At 43.5% G+C, this 27,072-nt stretch overlaps 1 protein-coding gene across 5 annotated transcripts in view; it reads right to left on the reverse strand.

Annotated features, from left to right (window-relative positions):
* SMARCA2 (SWI/SNF related, matrix associated, actin dependent regulator of chromatin, subfamily a, member 2) overlaps positions 1-27,072 on the reverse strand; it is a 179,787-nt gene that overhangs the window by 105,921 nt on the left and 46,794 nt on the right. For all 5 annotated transcript variants that reach the window (XM_047101568.1, XM_047101535.1, XM_047101561.1 and 2 more), the window contains exons 10-19: positions 18,960-19,013; positions 15,888-16,018; positions 15,365-15,422; positions 13,107-13,207; positions 10,893-11,040; positions 6,722-6,885; positions 5,306-5,372; positions 4,501-4,611; positions 1,596-1,838; positions 88-201 (exon numbers count right to left, since the gene is read on the reverse strand). In XM_047101568.1, coding sequence (XP_046957524.1) covers positions 88-201; positions 1,596-1,838; positions 4,501-4,611; positions 5,306-5,372; positions 6,722-6,885; positions 10,893-11,040; positions 13,107-13,207; positions 15,365-15,422; positions 15,888-16,018; positions 18,960-19,013 — 1,191 coding nt within the window. The remainder of the gene's footprint in view (positions 1-87; positions 202-1,595; positions 1,839-4,500; positions 4,612-5,305; positions 5,373-6,721; positions 6,886-10,892; positions 11,041-13,106; positions 13,208-15,364; positions 15,423-15,887; positions 16,019-18,959; positions 19,014-27,072) is intronic.

The raw sequence follows: 27,072 nt of genomic DNA on the forward strand, positions 1-27,072 counted from the left end.
CCTGGGACTCAAACACAAGCCTGCTGTTTCAGAAACACAATTGAAGGGGCAGAGAGAAGCCACCATTTTTTTGATTTTGCAACATACTTTTTCTGGCAGCTGGGATTCAACTTCTTTCTTCAGCCTCCTCAATAAAAATGGTCTCAACACCTTGTGCAGGCGCCTGATGATCAATATAGTTTCTTCTTCATTCAAGTCCACCTACAAGAGAACCTCAGGTGAGTCGGACATTTTTTTTTTAATGATGTTTCACTTAAAAACACTTCAGGCTACCTTTCTTATTTGTTGCAATACACGACTGAAATTGTATGTGCGGCACGAAGGCCAGGTCATTCATTACCTCTGAATTCTCTTCCCACGTGCCAGGAGGTAATAAAATGGACTCTAAATGGGGGTCTTTGTCTTAATGTGCAGTTCCATGGAAAGGGGGCCAGAGCCCCCAGCTTCCCAGTTGAGAATCTTTTGGATAGGATTGCAACAAAGCCTTACTGAAGACTGAGACAGAACCCGAGGGAAGGGGCAAGAGTTCGTGTGTTCTCACTCGAAGCTGAAGCGTTAAGCTAGGCTCTTAACTTGGATTGTCTCCGATGCAGAAACACACCAAGGCCATGTGGCCTGAACATGAAAAGAAAAAGAGAGCAGATCTAGTTTGTGTTGGTGAGCTTCCAAGCCTCTCTACCTCACTCTTCCTTTCCTCTGCCCTGATCTCGTTCCATCCTCTGTATACATAACCTCGTCCAGAACCTCTGTGTCACCTTCCTCTATGAACCTCTAGGGGGCAGATTTCATTGGCGCTGCTTTCTACACACGGGCAAGCCACTGAATTTCTGACAAAGGGCAAAGATCCCTATAACGTACTTCAAAATTCAAGGGCTGAAGAGTTCCAACATAAATGTCTCGACAGCTTTCTAAGTGGCTTTTCAATCCCACAGTTAAGAAACCACTAATCAAAAGGACAGGTACCCATTTCTTTTCTTGCAATGGCCCGTGTCTTCCTTTCAGAAATGAGCTCCAAGACAAAAATTGATGGTGGAAGGAATGAAAATAAGGAATGTGAAAATGGCTGCTCCGGGATCTGAGGAGCATTTATATAGACACGAAACTGAGGCTCACACAAAAGCCGGAAAAAAAAAATGTGTACAGAGAATTAGTGTGGACTAGCTCAGTTTTACACACAAATTCTTCAGGGGGATATAGTTTGACGAGAAGCCCAAGTTTACAACAAGGAAATATCTGTTTTAAGGTTTGTGCTCAATTGGTTCGGTTGATCTGGTTAAACTGATTCAACAAATATCTCCCGTTCATCCTCCCTGTGGCCCTTGTAGATAAACATTCCAACAGTCAGGAACATTCTCTGCTGGCCTACTTAACATGTTGGCAAAAGACCAAGGACCTAGATTCTAGGATCCTAGACCATTTTCCTAGGACAGAAAATAACCCTGGAAAGAGAACATATGCATCCACTGATTAGCTCTGTAAAGTAAGCAACACTGTAAACCACCCTACGGGCTTTCTGTGGCGCTAACATTCTTGGCTTTGGGCTCCTTACGTGCATTTCATTCCCATACGTGGAAATACAAAAGTTAGACCAGTACCCTTTCTCCAGTCATGGCAAATGGAGCATTAAACCACTGTTCAAATGTGCTGCAGCTCTTAAAAATCGTGGGGAGGAGGAAGTTAAGGAGGGCCCAGAGTTCCGGGAGCTTATTCTGCAGTGGGGTCCCGGTCAACAGGATCCTTCTGGGGGCCACATAGTGAGTGTTCAAGACCTGAGTCAGCTTGCAGTGGTGATTCTTCATTCGGTGGCCTTCATCCACTATCATGTATTTCCACCGAATCTGTAACACATGAGGAAGGACCAACATGTGGTGAGCTAGGGAAAATACCACAGGCAGGCAGTGGTGAGGAAAACCAAAGAATTCATACTTTGTGCATAATACAGTGTGATTCCCCCTAGGATAAAAGAATCTCAACAGTCTATTTCCCGTACCTGATGGATCACGTAAGACGTCATGTGATGATGGAACGTCAAAGCCACAATGCTGCATAGGGGCCATGTGATTCCAAACCACCCTTCCCAAAGAAGGGAACTTAGCCCAGAATGAAGTGGTCGGGCCAGGACTAGCTCCTGTGTCTCGCCCCCCAACACCCTTCCTATTGATGCTATCTCAGATTTAGTGTTCATGCTGCCTCTGCTCCTAGAAAGTACAGAATAGAGCTCTCCACTTAAAGCAGAGATTACTGACTGGTTTTCCAAGGTGGCGTCAGCAGGTACTTAGAGCTGAGCTCTTCCGGCTTCATGCCTTCTTTTCTATTATTATATTGGCTGACTAGTACCTTTGGGGCTTGGCTCAGCTCAGTGTTCTTTTTTCTTTTTAATTTGAATGAGTTGCTAACATTTCAAAGTTGGAATATTTCACATAAAAATCTGGACATCCAGCTTCTCTTAAAAAAGAAGAAGATCTGGCAACTTGGAGTCTCTCGGTTCAGACAAATTCCTTACCTGCCAAATCTAGGATCACTCTTTTGAGATAGCTAAAATGAAAGGACATACTCACTAGCACTGAAGACAATGCTAAAATATCATCCCTCTATTTGTGCCAGAACTTCGGAATTAAACACAATCTTCTTTCCCAGCATGACTACTGCTTTAAAAATAAAGAATGGCCATATGACACAATCTTCCCTCCTAAGTCTACTAGACACTGGCCCCTTCCTCTCTCATAACTTACCCTTCAGCCCTCTTCAAGGTCACTGGTCTCAGTTTCTTTAAGTGAGAACAATAAGGAATGTGCCACTAAGCCTATTCATTCCCTACAAAACAGTGGAAATGGCCAAGAAAAGCATCCGGTGCTCAGATGTCCCTGGATCCTTCTGCAAAGCTCCCAGAGAGAGGAGGGAGACTAGCAAAGTATTTTAGGTGGTTCCTGCCTTCCTCATGAGAAGTGACGGTAAAATCGGGGGAAAAGAAATAAAAGCATCCGCCAGGCTGGGATGTCCGGGTAAAAGAAACTACCAGAGTTTGGGGTTGTTTACTCTTCTTTCACCATTTCTAAGAAAAGCGTTTAAGAACCAAGCTGTACGGACAACTGTCCCAAGCTTACCAATAGCATGAAAAGAGGCCAGCAGATAAAAATGTATTCAAGTAAGCATTCTAATCTAATTTCCTAATTTAGCTTATGACCTAACAAACAAGGAATCAGGGGACGCTGATTTTGCTAATTTGCTAATTTACCAATTAGGTCTTCTGCTTGGGCAAAATATTACTACCCCTTTCTATAGCCTCAGTAACAAATAAAAGCAATTCATCTCATTACCAGGCATCTCTGATGAATTCTGAAATACATACGCAGAAGATGTGATAGGGTGTTTTTTTTTTTTTAAAGAATCTCAAATGTGCAAACACATTCCTGCAGTAATATTGAAAACATGTCATTTTTGACATGTTCAATGTCAAATTCATCTCTGAGCCGGAGGAGCAGGAACACAGCACTATTGCCACTGTCATCTCAATTATTAAACCCCCCTGGGAGCACACTTCCTGTGTGTTACTTCCTGTGATGCCACGAAGGGAACACTCCATTCCCAGAGCAAAGGTTTAAGGCAGAGAGAGAACAGGTCCAAGAAACAGGGATTCCGTTCAGTTCTGGCCATAACTTAGTTTCAGATTATAGCACTTCGGTAGCACCGTGGGGGGGAAAGAAATTACCAAAGGGGAAAACAAAAGGAAGTTTTCATAGTTGCTCCCATGAACCAATGTATTTCTGTCATTCGGCAAGAACGCATCAGGAGGCAAGGTGATATAAGTGAAAAACACTTTTCTATTTTATGGCTAAAGGACAACTTAGGACGTACAAATTAAGAGCCATGAAGGTTGCAGGTGGAAAAACAAGCCTCTCTCAGCTTCAAGTAAATAGAGAAACAGCCCAGAGTAATTCAAACAATAGCCCATTATTTTCCCAGGAAAACCTAACACAGGAATAGCACCAAAGCCCCAGCCTGGATGAATGTTCGTATGGAGAGGTGCCCACTCATCTTTGGAGAGACAAAGGCACCAGAGGAATGAAGTCACGCGGCTGACAATAACCCAGGGCAGCAAAAACAATTATTTCTTCCACAAGCAGGTTCAGGGCCACTGGAGAGAAAAAGAGTTGCAGAGGGAACCCAGGTGAATTTCTTAAGAGATGTAAACTCATTAACTATGAGAGGCTAGGTAAGAGAAGCAGAATCAATGACATATGCCAAAAAAAAAAGCATGCATAAAATTAAAACCCAAGACCAAAATATATCTGACTCTGCAAGTGAGCGAGAGCGAGAGCGAGAGCGAGAGAGAGAGAGAGAGAGAGAGGGAGGGAGGGAGACGAGAGGGAGAGGGCAAGGGGAAGGGAGAGAAGCCATCTAATGATCAAATTATAGTAGCGAGTATAATTTGGGGAATACTTTACGCTCCAGTGCAATGGTCCATAATTAGAGGTAAAAGAATTTTTTTTTCAAACATACCTTTGCAAGAATGTGCTTGTCTTTGATAATGTACTCATAAGTAGTCAAGAGGACGTTGAATTTGCCACTCCGCAGCTGGGGGACAAGGGAGCGACGCATGGCAGGGGTGCCCTGAATGGAAAGAAATACATACATATATATATATATATATATATATATATATATATATATATATATATCTCCCAATGGAAGTAATGTGAGCATTTTGTCTCACTATTCATGGCTTAATGGAGCCCAGACACGTGACTGAGAATTGCACATATATGCATTATCATATACAGATCCATTATCCAGGAAGAAAGTGCTTGGCAAAATCGCACACATCTGGACAGTTTTCAGACCCTTACAGACAGGCTTTCCCAGTGAAAACTGAGGGTGGGGAAAGAGAGAAAAGGAAATTATGGCAACCTCGAGGTAGCAGAGACCCTGCTGCCCTGCTGGAAAGCTTCATTTCTATGGGACCGTGCAGCAGGCAGCCCACGCGCCCGGGTAATTGCGAACTTTGCGGGAACCGTGGGCATAGAGGCACGCGGAATGCGTGATATTTGTCATTTGTATTACTCTCATCAGAAACCTCGCAATATGATAATTAACAATTTTCTTCTGCATTTCACTATCTGAAAGTAATTATGGTTTATTACAGTAATCTTCTTGGGATGATTAACTCACACTGTTTGGTACATGATGTACATGACAAAACTTTACAACCAAATACAGTTCACAGATGTGCATATGGAACGAAGAAAAAAAAATAGGGTCTATTTTTTGCTTCTCCACATTTATATATAAATACAGCATTCCAAACCTTGTAAGAAATTTTCACCACAGAAGGAGCCCATTTGTCAAATTCATATGTCCAGTTAGACAGAGTCCTACGGAACAAAAAAGAAAACATTCAGAGAAAAAGGCATTTGTATGAAAAATCAGTGGTTAAAAAGATGTTCTTATTCATGCTCAGGCCTCACCTTGAAAGGGGCTAGAGACTATAAATTATCTCAACTAAGTATCTCTTTTAAAGGTGTGGAAATAAGAGATAAGTGGAGAATAAGACGCCCCAAAGCATGACAAGTGTGTGTGTGAGTTCCTAAGAAATCTCGTAAGGAAAAAAAAAATTAATGCATAAACATAGAGGGGGAAGAAAAACCTTAGCAATTGCCAGAGTGATGTGGGGACTCTTTAGAAGCAGCCATGTAAGTGCACAGAAAAGTTGAGTCAGGAAAAAGAAATTTTATAAAAAGCACATGAAAATATTAAATAAATATGTGAAGATAGAGTAAGGGAAAAACATTGAATGCCCTTTTTTTTTTAAATCCCTGAAAACATCACCGTAATATAGGAGTCTGAACATGAACAATATAGGTAAAGAGCAAAATATATACTTGAAACGTAGATATAATACAAAGGATGTCTAAATACCACGGATTTGGATAATGCAGATTCAGAAGGCTTGCAAATAAATAGTCCTCGTTTGGACCGAATTTGCAAAGGCTAAACCAGAATCCTTTTTTTCTCAAGGTCCAAGACTGTACCAACACTGGGATCGACAAAGATCTCAGGGACTAAAACTGTAATCTAACACCCACAGCCAGAGACCCCATTCTGGAAGGGGGGCTCTTCTGAACAGGTATTCCTTCTCTCAGAAGAGTCAGAGAAAGACCTCCGAGAAGACGCACAGTGGGCCAGGCTCTGGGAACTGAATGGAGAACAGCAAGACCCATCCTGATGGCTGAAATTAACCTGCATGTACCAAAGGCAGTTTAATGCAAAATTCAGTTACGACTGTGATTTAGCTTCTGCTTTAAAAGATACAGTGAAGGCAGGTTGAATAAGACATACTTTTTGAATTTCTGCAACCTTTTGGAAATGGGACAAGGGAAAGCTATCAAAGAAATCTTTAAAAAAAAATACGTCCAAGCCTTTCCACCTCGGGAGTCACTTAAGGTGTCACAATGAATAAGACCTAACTGTGCCCTGTGCAGGCTGTGTAGACTACAGGGCTAATGGCTGGTAAAATCACTTTGTCCTGTGTTTAAACAGCCATTCAAAGAGGCCGGGGGTTGAGGGGGAGGGTGGGCAGTGAAAACCTAAATCCAGATTAGATGCTCTTGGTAATCCCACGACCTGCTAAAATTCTGCCTTAAATGAAAAAACAAAGATGAGCTACTAAGAGGGCAATCTACAACCTAGGGAAGGATAGTGCGAAATAAACGGCTTTACTTACGAAAGGGGAACAATGATGAGATAGGGGCCATTGAGTCTTTTGTGCTCCATCAGATAAGTGATGAGGGCAATGGTCTGTATGGTCTTTCCTAGCCCCATTTCATCAGCTAAGATCCCGTTCAAATTGTTATTATACAGGGAAACCATCCATTCCAGGCCCTGGAGCTGAAATGAAGAGTAATTGCTTCAATTATCCAAGATCTGCACAGGTAATTAATACTAATACAACTCAAGTGAGGCTGTGACTTCTTAACTCCTCGGTGCCGTAGGTTGCATTTCCCACAGTAGGCAAGTGGGGGGAAGCACCAACACAAAAAGAATTTAAAATATGAGCCTGTAATCATTCCGGCTGCTTGGCAGGTGCTAAGTGTTAATCAGATTTAGAAATGACGGGCTGCAGCATACTGGTGGGATTTTAAGCAGCTTTCCTGCTCATCCCTACTTAGCATTTCACAGTATATGACATTCCACAGTGATTATAAATGAAGAAAACCCAAACTAAAATCCATTCCAACCACTCCAAGAACAAAAAGCCAATGTGAGGATTAGAGACAAACAAACCAGAAGGCAGGTTTGGCACACAGATCAGAGATCATTAGAAACAGCCTTCTTGGCCACGTAGAGACTCCCCCGGGGCGGGATCCCCTCGGGGAGGAAGCAGGGTGACCGGGGAGCCAGGGGCGCGCTGCTGGGTCCACAGGAGCACATTTCCTGGTGGAGAAAAAGCTCCCAGGCACCACTTTGCAATGTGGGTGCCCCCCATGGGCAGCGCACTGGAAGTTTTAAAGTACAAGAGCTCTGCACCAGAGATGCGGCTTTGGGGTTCCTGTGTTAACTACAAGAAAGCTTGGGTGAAAATACGGAACTGCTCCACTTCCTTCCCCCAACCGCCAATACCACCACCATCCCACACATGTTGGATTTCAATGGTAGAAGCAATTTAATGTATTTATTTACGTGATATACATTTACACGCTTACATGTTACATACTACATAGAACTATTCACCTAGATGATGTATTACATATTACACAGAAGTAAATGTGTATAAATATACAAACACATAAATACGCATATCTGCTGAAACCAATTTAGCTTGCTGATGAAGTTATACTTAGGGAAATGTTCCTTTTAATTTATTTTATGTAAGAACTAAGCGAGTAATTCAATGATTTTCGTTAGTTATTAAGTGACTGTTCTGTGCAAAGGACCATGCACCGAGGTAGAGAAGACGGATGCGGGGTGTGGAGGATGCATGCCTCCCTTCAGAAGTTTCCAGTCCAAGAGGAGACAAAAGGCGTTCACACATACACGTGGTCTAAGAAGTGCTTGAAAGTATGTGGCATCCATATAAATACTATAAACTTACTTAAAACGGTACTAGCACATATATGCAATTGTATCGAGCAGGTCTGCAGAAATACCTCCATAGGCCACTTGGGGCTACCTTGCACCATGCCAAGACGCCCAATCATCCTACAGGATTTTGCAGGACAGCAACACCAGGAGATGGGAGAAACAGGGAGGGCTCTGAGGGCACGGGCAAAGATAGAGAAGGCAAGAGGGGAAATGAATGGCCACCACAGTGGCGGGTGGGAGGGGTTGCATGACTGCAAGAGGACCCTGAGACCACCAGACCTTTTGGAAAGTCAACTAAACAAAAAGCCATTTGAACAGTGGTTTAGTGGATTTTTTTTTTTTTTTTTAACGAAAACTGGCAAAGGGGCTGAATTTTGGATCTGCGTTCAACCTAGATAAAACAGGAGCACCAGTGGGCAGCACAGGAGACTAGAAAGTCATGAAACTGTAGGAAGGGATTTGGATTTCCCTAGACCGCAGAAGTGGAGGGTTCGGGCAGCGAAGCACACTTGTGCGGCTTTCCCGGGAAGCAGCACAAGAGCCTCCCCTCCACCCCCATCCACAGTGCCAGGGTTACAGAACTATTAATGGCACAAAAAAATGTGCCAAGGAGCAAGGTGACAGAAAGCTAACGCGTGGACAGAGATCCAGGAAGGCGCTGAGCCGCAGCTTTGTGAGAAGCAACTCCGTGGAGCGAAAACCCGGAAGGGGTCTGATGCGCATGCTCAGGAAACCTACAGTGGCTGGAGAGGAGGAGGGGCATGAAACACACAACCGGAAACCGGGGAGACGGGTGTGAAAGGACTGTGATGTCAGGGGATTAGAAAGGTGTTGGATGGCGGGAGGAAATCAGTGTGTCATCAACACTGATTTATGAATATTCCAAAGTATGCATCTTCTCCGTGCAGACCGACAACAGTTTACTAGAACAAACTGAGTTGACATCTATGCCAAGTACGATGAAAACAACTCGGAACCTCGTGAAAATAGCATGGTCTTTGGAGAAACCATGACCTTACTACAGCCAGAACAGTGGTTCTCCAAGTGTGCTCCAGGGGCTCCTGCTGGGGAGATTTTCAGAGCATCCCCAAGGTCAAAACTATTCTCACAATATCACTAATTCACCTTTTACATCAGGTTGATACTTGAACCGGTGATGCAAAAGCAGCAGTGGGTACAGACTGCTGGCACCTTAATTCAAATCGAGAAGGGGACTGTGGCAATGGGCAATGCAACCTTCACCCCCCACAATGGCAGCAAGCACAGTGCCCAGTATTAAGAGTTTAGAGGAGGGGCGCCTGGGTGGTTCAGTTGGTTAAGCGTCTGGCTTCAGCTCAGGTCATGATCTCATGGTTCGTGGGTTGGAGCCCTTCATCGGGCTTTCTGCTGAGAGCTCAGAGCCTGGAGCCTGCTTCAGATTCTGTGTCGCTCCCACTCTCTCTCTCTCTTGCTCTCTCTGCCCCTCCCCCACTAGGGCTCTCTCTCTTTTGAAAATAAATAATTTTTTTTTTTTTCGTTTATTTATTTTTGGGACAGAGAGAGACAGAGCATGAATGGGGGAGGGGCAGAGAGAGAGGGAGACACAGAATCGGAAACAGGCTCCAGGCTCTGAGCCATCAGCCCAGAGCCTGACGCGGGGCTCGAACTCACGGACCGCGAGATCGTGACCTGGCTGAAGCCGGACGCTTAACCGACTGCGCCACCCAGGCACCCCGAAAATAAATAATTTTTTTAAAAAATTAAAAAAAAAAAGTTTACAGGAGCCGAGTCTAAGAAGTCTGACAACTTAAACCAATACTTCCTGAGGTATATTCCAAAAGACACTAATTTTATAGCATGTTAATAGGGGATATATCAACATAAAATTTGGTGGTCAAAGAAATTTGGGGATTAGGAAGTTAAAGTTATTTCACTGCAGGATGCTGATGTGCAATCATAGGTCACACGTTTATTTTTGCAGAGTCGTGAATGCGCTCCTGCACAGCAGGGCTTACCAGGAGGGTCACTTCCAAGGTGCCCAGATGTCTGCTTGGCTCAGGATAGTCCTGGGTTATGCCTGGTATTTATAGGAAGGGCTTCTATACATGCTCCTAAGCATCCAAATTTGCAATATTAAATTATGCAATAATCCTACTTACAGCTGATAGTATTGCCCATATTTATTTGACCACAGAACATTTTTTTTTCTTTTTAAGGTACGTCTCCTGAGACAAATGTTCCAAGGAACACACTCTGGGAAACACCAAAGTGGCAGGAGGTAGAAGACAGGAGCTGACCTTATTCCAACAGGTCAAATGCAACGTCTGTTATGTTTACAGTATACTTTTCACCAGAGCTCCCCATTTTATGGTGTCTTAAAAAAAAGCATAAATACAGTAGACAGCGGCTCCCAGAAGCTGAATCCATGGCATTAAACTCTAGCCACCACTGCAAGTTTTGAAAAAAATGCTTCATTTACTTCAAGACGAGGCACAGATGTTCCTGTACGTACAGAATGTGGCTGGGTTTCCCATTGTGCAGAGACCCACAAGAAAACCGTTCCAAATGTTAAAGCCCATATTCCTTAACACGCAATTCACCCGAAAATCATGGAAGAGAAAATGGGTATGCACTAGTCAGGTGGCAAAATGGAAGTGCTCTGAAACAAAAATGGGAGGCACCACGGAAGAGAATCATCTTAACAATGGGACCCCAAATGCCTCCCCATCACCAAACTTCTTAAGCAATCGACACGCGCCTGTGCAAGACCCACTCCGATGAAAATTAGGTACAAGACTGTGACTTGCCAGGAGGGCACAGACCACACCCATTACCTGATAATGCTTCAGGGTCCCGTTGATGAGGAGGGCGGACTGCTTCTCCACCCTCTCCGAGATGGCATGGGCCACCGTGTAGTAGGACTGGGAGCCCCTGGCACTGTACTGCATGCTGTACTCATCATCCACGTCTTGCTTCGCTGTCCTGGGACAGAGAGTGGAGAGTCATCCTCAGATAATTTGGTGCCTGAATGGGGAGCCTAAAATAGCTGCAGTGAGCACTGCAGGTGTATCGACCACCTACTTCCTGTCTTCTAGTTCAAATACACGATCTGTAACCCTCACAGAATTAGCAAGGTAGACTGAGTACTGTCCATCCCCATTTTACGCTTGTGGGGAGCTGTAGGCTCACAGAGGTTAATTCATTTGTCTGGGCCACATAAAAAGTAGTGGAATCTGGGTCTGCGTGCAGGCCCGCTTGACCTCCAATGACCGATATGAGCGTGAGCTTGCCCAGCAGCTGAGAGAGGGAGCAAAGGGATAGGAAAGACAGGCCGGTTTCAGCTTCCTATGTCTTGTTAACCAGCTGGTATTTTTTTTTTTTTAAATTTTTTTTTTCAATGTTTATTTATTTTTGGGACAGAGAGAGACAGAGCATGAACAGGGGAGGGGCAGAGAGAGAGGGAGACACAGAATCGGAAACAGACTCCAGGCTCCGAGCCATCAGCCCAGAGCCTGACGCGGGGCTCGAACTCCCGGACCGCGAGATCGTGACCTGGCTGAAGTCGGACGCTTAACCGACTGCGCCACCCAGGCGCCCCCCAGCTGGTATTTTATTCCACAAGCAGTGAGGACCATCAAAGGTGGGGGTGGTGTTCTAGACCTTTGGTAAAGGAGGAATGGCAGACTGAGAAAACAAAGTTTCCTAATGTGGGGACTATTTCCTATTTCTGGGTGTTTCTTTTAAAACTCATGCCTTTTATTATTTATTTGTTTTTTAATAAAATTTATATTTATTTATTTCGAGGGAGACAGAGACAGTGCACATGGGGGAGGGGCAGAGACAGAGAGGGAGAGAGAGAATCCCAAGCAGGCTGTCAGCACACAGCCTGATGCGGGCCTCAAACCCATGAAGCCATCAGAACATGACCTGAGCCAAAACCAAGAGTCGAATGCTCAACCGACTGAGCCACCCAGGTGCCCCAAAACCTCACCACTTTAAAATGTTGTATTTTGCAGGGCGCCCGGGTGGCTCAGTCAGCTAAGTGTCTGACCTCGGCTCAGGTCATGATCTCTCATTTCATGAGTTCAAGCCCCACATCGGGCTCTGAGCTGACAGCTCAGAGCCTGGAGCCTGCTTCGGATTCTGTGTCTCCCCCTCTCTCTGCCCCTCCCCTGCTGTGCTCTCTTCTCTGTCTCTCAAAAAATGAATAAATGTTTAAATAGGTAGATAGATAGATAGATAGATAGATAGATAGATAGATAGATAAATGTTGTATTTTGCAGGGCACCTGGGTGGCTCAGTCGGTTAAGCACCTGACTTTGGCTCAGGTCATCTCATGGTTCATGGGTTGAGCCCCGCATCAGGCTCTGTGCTAACAACTCAGAGCCTGGAGCCTGCTTTGGATTCTGTGTCTCTCGCTCTCTCTGCACCTCCCTCACTCTCGCTCGGTCTCTCTCTCTCTCTCTCAAAAATAAAATAAATATTAAGAAAAATTTTTTAAATGTTGTATTTTGCATATTATTTCCTCCAAGGTTTCTCTTAATATTAGAGCTACACAAGCAAAGTGTTGACACAGAGGATGGCTGGGGTGAAGAATGGAGCTAGCAATTGAACACTGGGAGAAGAGGGCGCTGAGGGGTCCTGGGGTGCTGTGGAGACGGGCAGGACGGGAGTTAGCAGGGACCAGGAGGGAATGGCATTTCGCATGGGGTTGGGGGGGGGGGGCTCAGGGTGAGTGTCAAGGTGGGAAGGGCAGCCGAGCAGCCAGCTAGTAGGGGCAGTCTGATCAGTTCAGTCCTGGCACCAAAGGCCAAGGTCGGGGAGAAGCCCAGGAGTGATGCTGAGCTGGAGATGGGGATTTGGGTGGAAGGAAGGAGATGAGCCCCCAAAGCTCAGTGGGTGACCTCAGTCGCCACATTCATTTCACGTGGGGTGTGGGCGTAAGGTCGGTCAGCCTCCTTCCTTAGACAAAATTTTCTACAAGAAAATCCATAAAGCACAATCCTCCTGAAACACACTGACAAGGGAGAAAACTGAGCGATACACACTCAATGATCTGCTTGGCATCCTTCTCAGAAACCTCTTCACTGTTTGGATCCAGAAGTATTTTCTCTTCCGTGTCCTGCCGACTGGACTCCTCTTCTTCATCCTGGGGAGGGAACAAAGACACAGGAAAGAGTCCACTTCCGCGAGGGAACCTCGACGGTAGGATTTTCTGAAAAGCGACTGGGTGGTACTCAACTTCACCGACAGAGGAAACACAATTAAGGGAGGAAGTTAATGTAATGCTTACCTGAACCAGGCAATACGCCATTCCATTTCTGTTTAAATCATTGAATAAGAGAATAAGAGAAACCCTCTGAGGATCCCTTAGAACACTCACTCCCAAGAATGAATATGGAAAAGTCATGGCAGATGGGTATTTATCATTGTTTGGTTATCAGAGTCCTGCAGACCGTATCTTCTCTCACTTAGAAACATTCTAGAGCCTTCTCTCCAAAGCCAGACTTTAGAGGCTTACTATGATCCTTCTCATAAAAATGCTCTCTGATAATGCCAGTCGTCCCCCATGCATTCAAGGTAGAGGGGCTGGAGCTTGTGAACACACTGCCTTCTGTGACTACTTCACATCACGTATTTCTGAATTTAGATTAAAACTGTCAATAACTTGGCAAAGGACTCACTATCTCCACCTCTCAACTGTGTACTATGATCTGCTCATCTGTTTGAAAGCTTCGCTATGTGCACTACCAACCACTGGTGTTGAAGGCTCAGCCCTTCCAGGTAGTCCAGGAGAAATTCTTTAAAAGCAGGTTTCAAGAGAATAATGCTTTCCCACAACTCCTGAATGAAAACATATGAACTGACATGATGTTAACACTGACAATCAAACCTAGGACAACAGATCATTGAGATGCCGGGGGTCCGGCGAGGAGGCAGTACAGGTCTTTCGTTTTCCAGGCAAGGGATGAAGTTCTTTGACGGGAACATGACTCGCCATGAGTGGGAGACCCAAGATGAGGACTCCGGGTTTCTAGACCCCTGGGTCAGAGTTCACTCTATTCCCGGCTGCCTAGAGCTGTCTGCAGGGGTCAGTCTTGGGCTGATAGCTGGGGGTTCAGCAGCCTACTGTATCTCATCTCTGTCCCTCCCTGGTTCTCTTACTCAATGACAAGATGCTTCCAATGGGTCACTTATGGACACACTCATCCGAGTAAACAAGAAACATTTTTAAAATTGATTTTGTAAGCTTCAAAGACCTTGGAACAAAAGTGGCCTATAAAAAATAAATAGCATGCAACCCAAAGCAGTTTCTTCTTTTTTTTTTTTAACATAACTTCTTTTTTTTTTTTAACATAACTTTTATTATTTTTCCTCAACATAACTTTTATTATTTTTTGCTCTTTGTAAAAGTTAACAAGTGTTCATGGTAGATTCCTTTGGGGAAAAAAATGGGGGGGGGGCACAAAACAGAAGAAAATGACAATTGTCTTAAAACTCTGGTGAGCTATATGACCCAGTCTGTGGATCTACGCCACAGCACTTTGTGAACCAAGATTCTTCCAAGGCTGGCAAACAGAATTAATGACCACTCAATAACAATGCTCTCATAAAGGAGATAAAAGTCTTCTTTTAACCCTCCTATATGTAATTATTAAGCATTTTGCAGTTGATCTAAAAAAAAAAAAAACCTTTACTATTATTTCTTAAGTTCTGTTAAAAGTGTCCAAAATTACCATCCCAGTCTCTAGATGTCCTGACTGCCCCCTCCAAGAGACTGAGAAACATGCTTCTCCTTGGGTCATGGGTATATCCAAGGAATTCAAACCAGAATCATGTTTAAAGAGAAACCAAGAGGGTCAATAACCTCATTCAAACAAGCGCATGTTGCCCTTTCGTCTAAGTCTCCAGGTGTTTGACTGCAAATACACTCTAAGGCTTACAGGACTGCAGAAACCTTTAGGTGACTAAGTCTCAGTGCAAACCAGGTAAGGCAAGGCGCTGCCTTCCCAAAGTAAACCATCTCCAATTCTCCCCCAGAAGACCATTCTGTCCCCTCCAACATAATGTCAGCTTCTGTTTTCTTGGATTCATATAAATTTAGAATTCACCAAGTTTCCCCACTGGCCACGAGCCCCCGAGAGGTCACTGTACCGTGGGGATTGTGCCATCACGGCTTTGGCTCATCCCTCAGCCCCAGGCGTCCCCCAAAGGCCAACACTGGAGGAAGACGCGACAGACAGACACGGGTGCCTCCCCCATTAACTTTCAAACCCATACACTCCAAACACAGGTGACTACATACCTCCTCCTCGTAATCAGAATCACTCTCTTCGCTGTCGGATCGGGGGGCGACTTCGTAACTACAGGAAAAGGAGTGCGAACGAGAGGGGGCTTAGTTTTTTATTAAACTATAATATGTACACCCGTGACCTAACTAGCATGTTCTATGCACAAATGACAGATGCAGGTGAAATAACTTTAACCAGATCGGTAAAGGTCATGCTGTTTTAGTTCTAAGATTGTACAAGGAGCACAAAACTAAGAAGTCAAAGGAGGCCAGTACTTCTGTTTTATTGTTTTTTTGGCTTTTTTATTTGTTTGCTTGCTTCAATTTATTTTGAGAGAGAGAGAGAGAGAGAGAACGCAGGAGGGGCAGAGAGAGGGGGACAGAGGATCTGAAGCAGGCTCTGTGCTGCCAGTAGACAGCTTGATGCGGGGCTCAAACTCACGAACTCTGAGATCATGACCTGAGCTGAAGTTGGACGCTCAACTGACTGAGCCTCCCAGGTGCCCCCTCCCCCAGTATTTCTGCTTTTAGGCCATACCCAGGATTCATCTCCAACCAGGCGTCCAGCTGACTTGCTTTGGGTGCTTCTGGTCCAAACAGGACCTTGCCAGTTTCTGTGTGAGTCACTTTGACAGGTAGGTCACTCATCTGACTGCTTTCATCTATGGGCTAGAAAGGAGAAAAAAAAAATACACATCACCGCTTGGTGTTCACACAGCCTCCCAATTCTGTGCTGGGCATTTCTCAGCCTTTTGGCTGCCCAGCATCTGAACCCTTTTTCTGTGAATGGAAAGTTCACCACCTATGGAATCCTGGCAGGAAGTGGAATACCACCTCCTACTGAAGAAGCTGAAAACACCAGCCTCTCTTACAGCAAGGCTACCAGCACAAGACCTCAGCTCCATCCACCGGATGCACTCACCAAGGCTCTGTATAGGGACCCAGAAGGCTGGGGAAGCCGGCAGGAACAGGCATGCTGGAGGGAGGGCAGAGCACAGCAAGTGGCCTTGTGCAGCTCCTGCCTCCCAGCGTCAGCCATAGGTCTCGCTGTCGAGCTGTTCGGCTCAGCGCTGGCTGTAGCCTTGAGGCATGTTCTCCGGGCTTTCTTGGAGATCCAATGAATTACCCAATATCCCATTAACATATTCTCTTCTCACTTAAATCTGGCAGGGTTGATTTTTGCCATTTGCAACTCAGAACCCTCAACCCCCAAATAATACTTCCCCAGATAACAACTATTGCAAAGTCATGGTTTCTGAGAAAACAGGAACAGAGAAAGGTACTGTCACCTCATGAGGGGCCAGTCTAAGCTTCTGCAGAACCAAATGGCCTGGCATCTAATGCAGCCACGGGTGCTAGGAGTAGGATTTTAAAGCAAAAAGCTCTGCTCATCTGAAACCTGGCGAACGGGCCAAGACTGAGCTGAAGTTCATTATTAGACTCTCAATGAAAAATGGCTTGCTCAGAAAATTAGGAGAAAAAAATGAAATTGCAGAGGCTGCATTCAACCTACTTCAGAGAACAAAATTTTTTTAAGAGGCGTAAAAATGGAGTAATCCTATGCAAATGCGTGCAACTCATTACAGGGTGACGTCACCTCTAGGAGCAGACCCCCGGGCCAGACGTTGTTGGTTTGGAAATGCTTGATGTTTTAGGAGTCCTCCAGTTATCTATCTCCTTAAAGGTAATAAAATTCAATATTTAGAGAACTTATCAATTCCAAAGGATTTTTCCTAATTGTTCTTAATTGAAGTTAAATATAAATGGTAGGAAAAACAGTATACAGTAGCTTATCTTACGTATCTTTATAATAAATGACCAGAGGGGCGCCTGGGTGGCTCAGTTGGTTGAGCCTCCGACTTTGGCTCAGGTCAGGATCTCACGGTTTGTGGGTTTGAGCCCCGCGTCGGGTTCTGTGCTGACAGCTCAAAGCCTGGAGCCTGCTTTGGATTCTGTGTCTCCCTCTCTCTCTCTGCCCCTCCCCCACGTGTGTTCTGTCTCTCTTGAAAATAAATAAACATTTAAAAATTTTTTTTTAAAAATGACCAGAAAAAAAAGTTCTTCCTCCCTTCTCCTTTAAGAAAACACTGTAAGAATAAAAAACAATATATTATGATTATCAACCAAAATAAGCTTTAAAAAAAGAAAAGGATTACTCCAAACTTTTTTGTTTTTCTTTTATGTGTGCTAAAGCGATGCATGTGAACACCATTACTTTGCACGCACGACGTTTCTTTCTCTTTAATGTGAAAGGTCATCTACACACCCATGTGATCAAGACCTACCAGTCACTATCGTCTCCCTCGGAAAAGTCAGCTTACGTTACCTTGAACTATTATAATATAGCTTTTTCATTCTTATGTCATGCCTCAAAGAAAATTGGGAATCACTGTAGCTGGAATTAGATCTTTGGCAAAAAGCACTGAATGAGCACAGCAGAGTGTAAGAACATGATTTCAAAACAAACTGAGCAAGATGTCCACTTTGCCAACTTGAGCAAACAGAATGCACATGTGTTGAGATTAAAAGAAAAAAAAAAGGTGCATGTCACAAGCCCAAGATCAGTGGCTAATTTTCCCAAGAGATGATAAGAGGTAAGAGCATTGTCCCGCTAACACGTTAAATCTCTCCCTGTGTGCTTGTTAGTTACAGACCCTTGTGAGGCATGCTCAGGTAAGGCTGGGGGCTATTACAAATCAGAGTGGTTTCTAAGTGCTCCAATATATGGTATTCTTCCCCTAGAATGGCTCACTGAGAGGGCCTTACACGTTAGACTCTTAACCCCATCCTTTCTTTCCCTGTGATAGATTACAGTGGTTAAGCCACATTTACTGTTCAAGAAGTTTCTGCGCAGAATAGTGGTTTCAACCTTTTTCTCTGGATGCAGGATGTTCACATTCAGAGTACGCCTCCCATGTACAGTGATTCTAGAAGGGTTCCCCAAGCAGGTTTATCAGAATCCATGAGAGAAGACAGTTTGAAACATACTCCCTCCCATTCGGCTGTGGAGAGGGGTACGTATGCCTCCTCATGTGAATCATTGGCAGAGAACTTTGAGTTTTCGGAGAAAAAAAAGTCCAATAAATAAGTAATTGTGTTCTCATGATTCAGGAGAATTTTCAAAATCCTAGGAAATAACATTTAGCAATGTGCTGATGACTCCACACATAGAAGCCCTATCATAAACCTACACACAATGTCAAAAAATAAGTTAACCAAATATGTAAATCGTTTACGGAGTTTCATAATTTCAAATTAGTAATACACTAAGGAAACTGGGTCATATTTTATGTTTCTGTATCATTTGCTGGGGAAATGCAATTATACAATCACTTAAGGTTCTTACACACATGCTATACATTCATAAACATATAGGTACACAGAAGATTCCAGAAGGTACACAAGAAACTTCGTCTGAGACGGAAGATGCCTTTCCAGTATATCCCTTTTATGCTATTCTAATTTTCAACTATGCTAATGTACTACTATTTTTACTTAGAAATGAATAGCTGAGTAAAAATAACGTTGGTATTCACAGAAAACGGTGCCGTAGGGCATGGTGGGGACTCACGGAGCAGAACAGAGCAGAAATGGGTGCAAAACGCCTCACCTCTCCGTCTGGTCCCAGGGCAGACTCTCCTCCCTCGGCAATCTCTTCGGCCTTCTGCAAAGCAAGGTCAAGATGTCAGGTGTACGTGAATCAAGAAGACGGTTACAAGAAGAACTTTGTGGCAGTGCTGTGGTATAAAAAAGCACTTCATCGCCACTCATCATCATCCAACAAAGCTTACGTGTTAATGCCTTTCATTTGTATTTCTCTTCGCTGTCTGAGACAAGGTGTGTCTTTCACGGGCAACTTGCGGGGAGTTACTGAAAGCCACATATGATTCAAGGCTGGCACACACCAAAGATTTGTGGGTCGAGTCTTCCAGGACCCAAAATGCTGAAGGTATGAGAACATCAGGGCTGAGGTCAGCACGTGGAATGTCCTTCCCCTGTTTGGCACTGGGAAGACAAATCCTGATGTAACTGGCTCCACGTTCCTTGGCAAGGTTTCTAAAAACGTCCATCACGAATAAACTCGGAACCGCTCTTGGGTCATAAAAACAAAGAATCGTACAACAATCCTTTGAGCTCTCCGGATGTTTTCCATTCAACCTAATCGGCTTTTCATAATACACAGTATTTCCACGGTGGGTACTGGGAGCAAATGTGATACAGATACTGTGATCTCATGACAAATTCCATCACCTGCCATTTCTTAAATATTTCAATATCTTAGTCCATTAACCTCCATGTGCCTCAAAGACAGCCTAAATGAAAAGCGAGGATTATGTCACATTTGGGGCATACCCGAGAGAGTCTCATCTGCAATAAACACAGAAGAGTCTCAAATTTCTTACATTTATAACAACCTCTTTGACAAGGGAAATCTTTTCCATCACCTTTTTAGAATCCTTATTTGAAAGTTATTGCTGGAAAGCTATACTCTTCGTGTGTGAGGAAAAAAACCCAAAAAACAACTTTAGTCATTTCCTTTATCAAGACATTTAAGAAAATGAGCTTTCCTCCCCTGGGCTCTTTAGTTAATTAAAAATATATATAATGATACAGAATCGATATTAACTCTACTCTGTTTACTTAAGGCATTGATTATATAATACATTTTTGCTTTCCATGAAAATAACTCAATTGTCTCTTGACAAAACAGCTTTGAGAGGCAATGTTCAAAATCCAACCCTTTGTCCATACTGAAGAAATGCAGATCCCATAAACGTTTGAAATTTTGGGGAAGTTCTTTCAAAATTGTCTTACAAGGAATACATGTACGTATGTATGCCAAAGCAAAGGGCATGAAAAAAAAATTGCAGTGCTTCTACCAAAGAGCAGGAAATAAAATGCTCCCTTTGGTTATGATTTCCCAAGAATTTAATATTCTATGTATGCCGCCCCAACGTGAAAAACGTTTACACTCCAAAGGAGTGATGAGCGTCAGAAAAGACACCAGGCTCTATATCTTGGCGAAGGATATAGAGAACAATGGCAGAAAAGCCCAGAAAAGAAACCACCCATGTGACCAGCCCCTAAGAGTTCCAATTTTGGAATTCTTGGGCACTACACTCAGGCGACTGTTTTAATTAATGGGAGAAAGTCAATTAATCCCACCATTCTTTCCATACAAATCAGAAATAAGCTACAAATTTGGTCAACAAAGAAAATCAAATGAGACAATGAATAAGCCAATTTCCAATATCTAGCGAGTGGAACTGGATCACCATTTCAATGAATAGTACATTAAAAAGCTTGAAGGACCATAAATAATAGAATCAAAACCATTCTAAAGGATACTCTTCTATGAATATGCTTTGACTAGCTAGAGTGTTATCTAAAAACTGCCTCACAATCAGGCCCGTCCTTTATTTTAAATCCTCTAAACTCATTTTAAAAATAATATCAAATTCAAGAGGCAATGTCAGATTAGATTTAAAAAATTTGGTTCTGGAATTAGACCACGAGTGTTTGAATCCCCAGCTCTGTCACTACAAACAAGAGATCTGAGCTATGTGATCTTGAGCAAATCTCCGTCGTGCTTCCCTCTTCTGTAAAAAAGGGACAGTAACAGTCCCTCCCTCATGGGGCTGAGGCAGGAAAGGATTGCTATTTCAGTACGTACAATCCAGTGTTCCATTATATACTGTTATATACATATATACTCCTAGCATCAACCTCCACAATGCACAAGTTTCAATGACTGTCTGAAGACTATTCCTTTATGTCTGTGAGACTGGCTATAGCACTGCGTGAAACTGCTTCATAAGGTTCATCCCATGAAGTCAGGGATTTCTGTCTGTTTTGTCACACGTATATCCCCACACTGACAAGGGGTCTTGGCACGTAAAAGGTGCTAAGTAAATATTTGGTAAAAGAAGGAAGGAAGGAAGGAAGGAAGGAAGGAAGGAAGGAAGGAAGGCAGGCAAGCACCAAAAATTATAATAATAAAGAAGCATCCACTTAGCATACACTCAATGAATCATCATTATTGTAATTACATGCCAATGTATTTGCAAACCATAAAATTAGTTAAGAACACACACACAATTCCTCACAGAACTGGCACGCCCTGAATTTATACCCAATCCTGCTGCTATTACACAAGGTGGAAGCCAGGTGGCAGTCTACTCTATGGCAAGAGACAACACATTCTCCCATCATGCTTTGGATTCTTTCAGTTTGGTGATCTCTGGATCTCCCATGACACTGGTGCTTTATCTTGGCCGCCCACCCCCCACAAAAATAAAAAAAATAAATAAATAAAATAAATAAATAAATAATCAATCCCACAAAACATCCCTTTTCTTGGTTCAATGTTAACTCCAAACAGATTGCTCTTGGTGTTACCATGGTCTCCCACCAGTTGAGGAACCTTCATATACAGTTATCTCCATCACATGATTACAAACACATCCTACGTTACCAGCTGATGCCTGAGCTTTTTTTTCTCCATCAATTAAAAACAAAACAAAACAATCCTACAAAAAAACTACAAAAAAAACTACAACACTGTAGTTCATCCATTAATCAGGACTAAAAGGACCCTGTCTTGGCTTCTTCCAACCTGCAAAACGTTGGGGACAAATTATGCTTGCTGGAGGGAGGAAGGAGTGTAATTCACCTAGTGATGGAAGGGGATACGGAACAAATTACTCACAACTAAAAACAATGTGGCTTCCCAATGCCCAAGGCCAATGGCAATTTAGAAATTCCACTTAGGAATGTTCACCAAGCTGTGTGCACTGCTACCTGTTTTCCTTGCAGAAGCTATGTGAGATAACTGGCAACGGGCGCAAAGAGGCCAAGGAATCCCTACACGTGAAAATCCTGTGTAAGCCCGCACCCAGGAAAATAAACTTCAGCGGGACACTTCCTTCACATCACTACCCCAACACAGGCCACGAACGGCCTCGATCTGTAAAGAAACGGTTTTCTACCAAATATTTCACAATTTTACAATTTGTATGATGAAGCAAATGCATTTTATCCCCCAGTAGGTGTTGTTACACTATGCTAAAACAACGTTCAAGAGCGCTGGCATCTTACAGACTCATTCTGTTTCAGCGGAAACCTAAGCTTTCAGAAACCACTTGGGTTATTTTTACTGTCATTTAAGTGGACCTTTGAGCATTAAGATAGGTGATCAAGCAATAAAAAATACCCAAGAATATCAAATGAACAGGCAACTGCACATTACTGTGCTTGTACTCTGCAGAGAAAACCAACTCCAACATTTTTGACTCAAGTAACTGGTCAATCCAGTTAAGCAGGACTCTGATCCAAACTTCAGTTTTCACCCATTTTGATACTGAGCTAATCAAATTAATCTAATCACGCTGGCATTGCATTCACCTACCTTGACCACAGTCCCTACACTCAGATGCCCAGAATTTCTTAGAACTTTTCTTTGACCTGTGAAATTGTCCTCGTGGGGGTACATCATCATCTTGGGGGGAGGGGGGAGAAACAGGAGAGACAGAAGAATTGAGAAGAAGTGGAGAGCGGCTTGAACTTAAAACAAGGGTCTCAACAATATTACTATACGTTTGCATCTGATGCCTCTTTTCACCAAAAACTACACCAACAGGTTTTTCTGATTTGTTGATATCTAAAAAGGATGAAAACACATTTCCTCTTACCATACTGACCAATGTGGTATGCTGTGCCAGAAACACTCCCCCTCCAATATGTCACGGTCCTGAGATTTACTCCTAACAGTGTCTTCTGAGAAAGAGAATTAAAGAACTTCTGGAAGGAAAACTGAACACTACGATGGAAAAGGTACTTGACCCAACAGTCCCCCATGGGATTTGGACGGTTCTTATTAGCATCTTGAGTTTCCAAGAAATGTCACAAATTAATAGCAAGGGTGTAGTTCTGTTGGTATACACGCCATCGAAAGACTTTGGAAGAGGGAATTAAATATTTATTTTTGGCCTGAAGTCAACAGCCCGGGAAGCTGAGCCTGTGAAACGACCACGCGTCTTGACAGTAGGTTGGGTGAGGGAGGTCGGGGATGGCTGGCATGGGCTCCTGACCACAGCTGAAGGAAGAACTCTAAAGCCCTGCAAGGGCCACCTTATTACCACCAGGAACCACCGTAAATTAGAGGCTTCATGATTAAAAAATTCTCCTTGTAGGAGCTAGGGAGAGAGAGATAGGCAGGGTCCACCACAAAGAATAAATCTTCACTTCCTACTACATGCCTCAACAGGCAAAGAACCTGTCACTGTCCTAAAAGCCATCTTACCTAATTGCTCCTAACTAAAATACATACATACATACATACATACATACATACATACATAAAGTAGCCATTTATTCTCTCGACATCACAGAGAACATACAGCATGGGGAAAGAGAAGATTTTATTTAAAAAAAAAAAAAACAACTATAACCACATTTCAACAATTACTATCCTACATTTATACCGCAAAATTGTTTCATAAAATAATTAATACTAACTGAGCACTTACTCTGTGCCAGGGTATACTCTAAATGCTTTTTTTTAAGTCTACTTATTAATTTTGAGACAGAGAGAGAGAGAGAGCAGGGGAGGGGCAGAAAGAGAGGGAGAGACGGAGAAAGAGAGAGAAAGAGAAAGAGACAGAGAATCCCAAGCAGGCTCTGTGCTGTCAGGGCAGAGCCCAACACAGGGTTCAATCTCACAAACTCTGAGATCATGATCTGAGCAGAAATCAAGAGTCGGACACTCGGCCAACTGAGCTGCCCAGGGCCCCACTAAATGCTTTAGATACACTTTGCCATGTAATCCTATCACCTTCTTACAGATCCAGAGACTGAAGCACGAGGTAATAGGTCTTTTAATGAAATACTCTATAAGGGAATGAAAGCAAATTTGTACGAAATTTAAAAGTCTGCAGACTAATGTGATTTATTAGACAGTGGCTCAATTTTCTACTCTAGTATGCTCAATCCTATTTGTACACACCCTGGTGGCCTTATGTAGCCCCATGCCCTTTTATACCTTGTAGTCACCCAGCAGATGTTAAGAGAACGATCATGGCAGGGGACAGAGACCTCAAGGTCATGCAGAGTGCACATCAGAGTACATTAATCTTGTCACACTGCAAAGACTGGTTTCACATAATTAGATATTTCCATACTTTACAAATTATGCCTCCTCTAACACCTAGGTAGATACATATATTTCGTTTCCTATTCCTCCACTTCAAGGGCATTAACGGAAGACCAGACCCACAGCGAGAAGCTCCAGAATGATTTATAAATGTTATACGTCACAGCAGCAGCTCTGATGGTGAGAAGAGAGAAGCAAACATGGTCAAGGCAGGTTAAAGAAAACCCACTCTCCTGTTTACCAATAGCAAGGAAACACAATAAACTCCACCAGAAAGAGAGAGAACTTCTCTGTTACATTGGGGCAATTAAAAAAAAATTGATCCCTTTCCATTTAAGTTACAAGGTCAACCACACTCATCTACAGGAGTGTAGATACAGTCAGCTGTAGCCGAGTGGTCCTATACCTGTTGCTATAGCACAATGTTCTTGGTCCACTGGGTAAAGAAGGCTTTCTCAAAATAAAGGCTTATTGATGCCTTACCTCATTAAAAACAAACGAATGAACAAACAAACCGCAGACAGGTACAGCATAATACTGTTCTGTGGGAAAATGCTTTCTCAAAGGGTCAGCGCAGAACTTTTAAGCTTCAGGACACAGCCTTCCTTCCCAGCAGAGAAGCTGGAAGGAGCCATCTCAATCATTCACTCTAATGGAGGGAAGAAGAACTACAGATAATCCAAACTGCCAAATAATCAGCTTTTGAAAGCATCCATTTGCTTTGCACTTGAATAAAGGTGCATCTGCAATTGTGTGACTTGCTTTGAAAGAAGTCTCAAAGCCCCAGGAAAGAGACAGGTTTCAGGAAGGAGCCTGGTTTCTTTGTTTCCTCCATTATCCCATTTGTCCCAGCAAGATGGCCCCGGGAAAGAAATACAGCAGGTCCTCCCCAGTCCTGCTGAGGGCAGGGTGTGCTCAAATGCTGAGCATCCTGACAGAGCACCGGGAAGGAGGCAGAGGGCTGATGACCAACTAATGGTTCTGCACACTGAATCGTGTGAGATAACCTGCCAGAGCCACCCAGAGATTCCCACCAGGCAGACAGGAGGGAGTTGCTTTGGTATCCATTATTCTTTTGCCAGGAAACCAGTCCCCACCCCCAATTTGACTCCTGGGGCTTCCTTTTCCGCATTCATCATGGTTTATCATTATGTACCTGGTTGCATATTTGATTAATGTCTACCTGCCTCTCGCTCTCTGATGGAACTGAGAAGGCACGTGTGCTTCTCCTTGCCATCGCCTTCTTTCTCCCCCAACGTGTAGCCCGCTGCCTAGCTTCAGTTGATACTCGTCAAACAAACAGATAAAAGAGAAAAGAATAAATGCTATCAGCAAACCTGAAGCTAAGAGTTTGGAAGTAGAGAGCCAATCTATAGATCACGCAAAGTTGGCAGCATCGTGAAAAATAGTGTGACAGGTTCCCGCTCTATACAGATTAACACAAAAATAAAGGCATAATCCCCATCACTCAGTTAGAGATCTTTCTTTGCCTGCGATGATATAACAATCGAATACCATGGCAGGAATCCATTAATTATAAGCCAGAAGCTCAATTCGGGGACCCTTCAGCTTTTACATCACACACACACCAAGTAGAATTTGAATTTTACTGCTACGAACACCAACGGTGACCTTTTCCTGGCCACTTCTGCAAAACACAGATCCGGACTGGGAAAAACGAAAACTGCCGTTTCACGGGGTCCCCTTGTGGAATGTTACAGAATTCTTTCTACCTGTTTGCCCATGTGCCTTTCTCTGACTCTGAAAGCGTCTTTTGAAGTCAGAAACTGGGAGCTGGCATTCTGCAGAGTCTATAATGCCACCTTGACAAGAAAATGAGGGATCGCTCAACGACGAAATGTCTAAATCCAAGCCCTGAGTCATTGCGCGCTCTTCACAATGCGGGAAGCTATCTTCTACTAAAGAAGTCAGGTGCAAGAAGGCACCTTCTCAATCATTTATTCCTCCTCCTTAATTATGAAGCAGGGATGGGAATTCAGGAGCCATGAAATTAATTATTTTTTGAAAAACATTGCGTTCAATTATTCAGTGCACAGAATAAATGATTAAATGGCACCAATCTTCGATCCTCACAGCCCTGGCCGAGACTTCCTGTTTCTCGCTGGTGTGTGTGCCCAGGCCAATCAGGGTGTGTCGTGAAAACAAAACATGAACCAAGAACCAAATCACCAGACCACTCAGGATTCAGAGAGGATCTGTATTCACAGGTCTACACTGGCAGGTTGCCCTTGAATCGAGGTACAATATCTGCAGGGCAGAAATTCTAAATCTTACTCTTCACTTTCCGTGCAATATAATTAGGTTATATTGTACATAAAACTATTTACTGTTCTCTGTAATAACCTAAAACCCTGCCTTAGACACTCACCCTACCGTGACACCAGGGCAGCTGAACTGAATGAAGGAACCACTTTGACACTGTCTCCCGTTCGAACAAACAGACGGAAATCTGTTTCGAAAGTACCCCAAGGCCATCTCTTAACATCTTTCTCAGGCTCTTTCCATCTGTACTCTGCATTCCTTCTTAATTTTCATCGCCCTACCACACTGG

This window comes from Lynx rufus, unplaced genomic scaffold (genome assembly GCF_022079265.1).
Source record: "Lynx rufus isolate CCGP_SWC_20201006 ecotype Redwood Valley unplaced genomic scaffold, mLynRuf1.p SCAF_10, whole genome shotgun sequence".
NCBI lineage: Eukaryota > Metazoa > Chordata > Mammalia > Carnivora > Felidae > Lynx > Lynx rufus.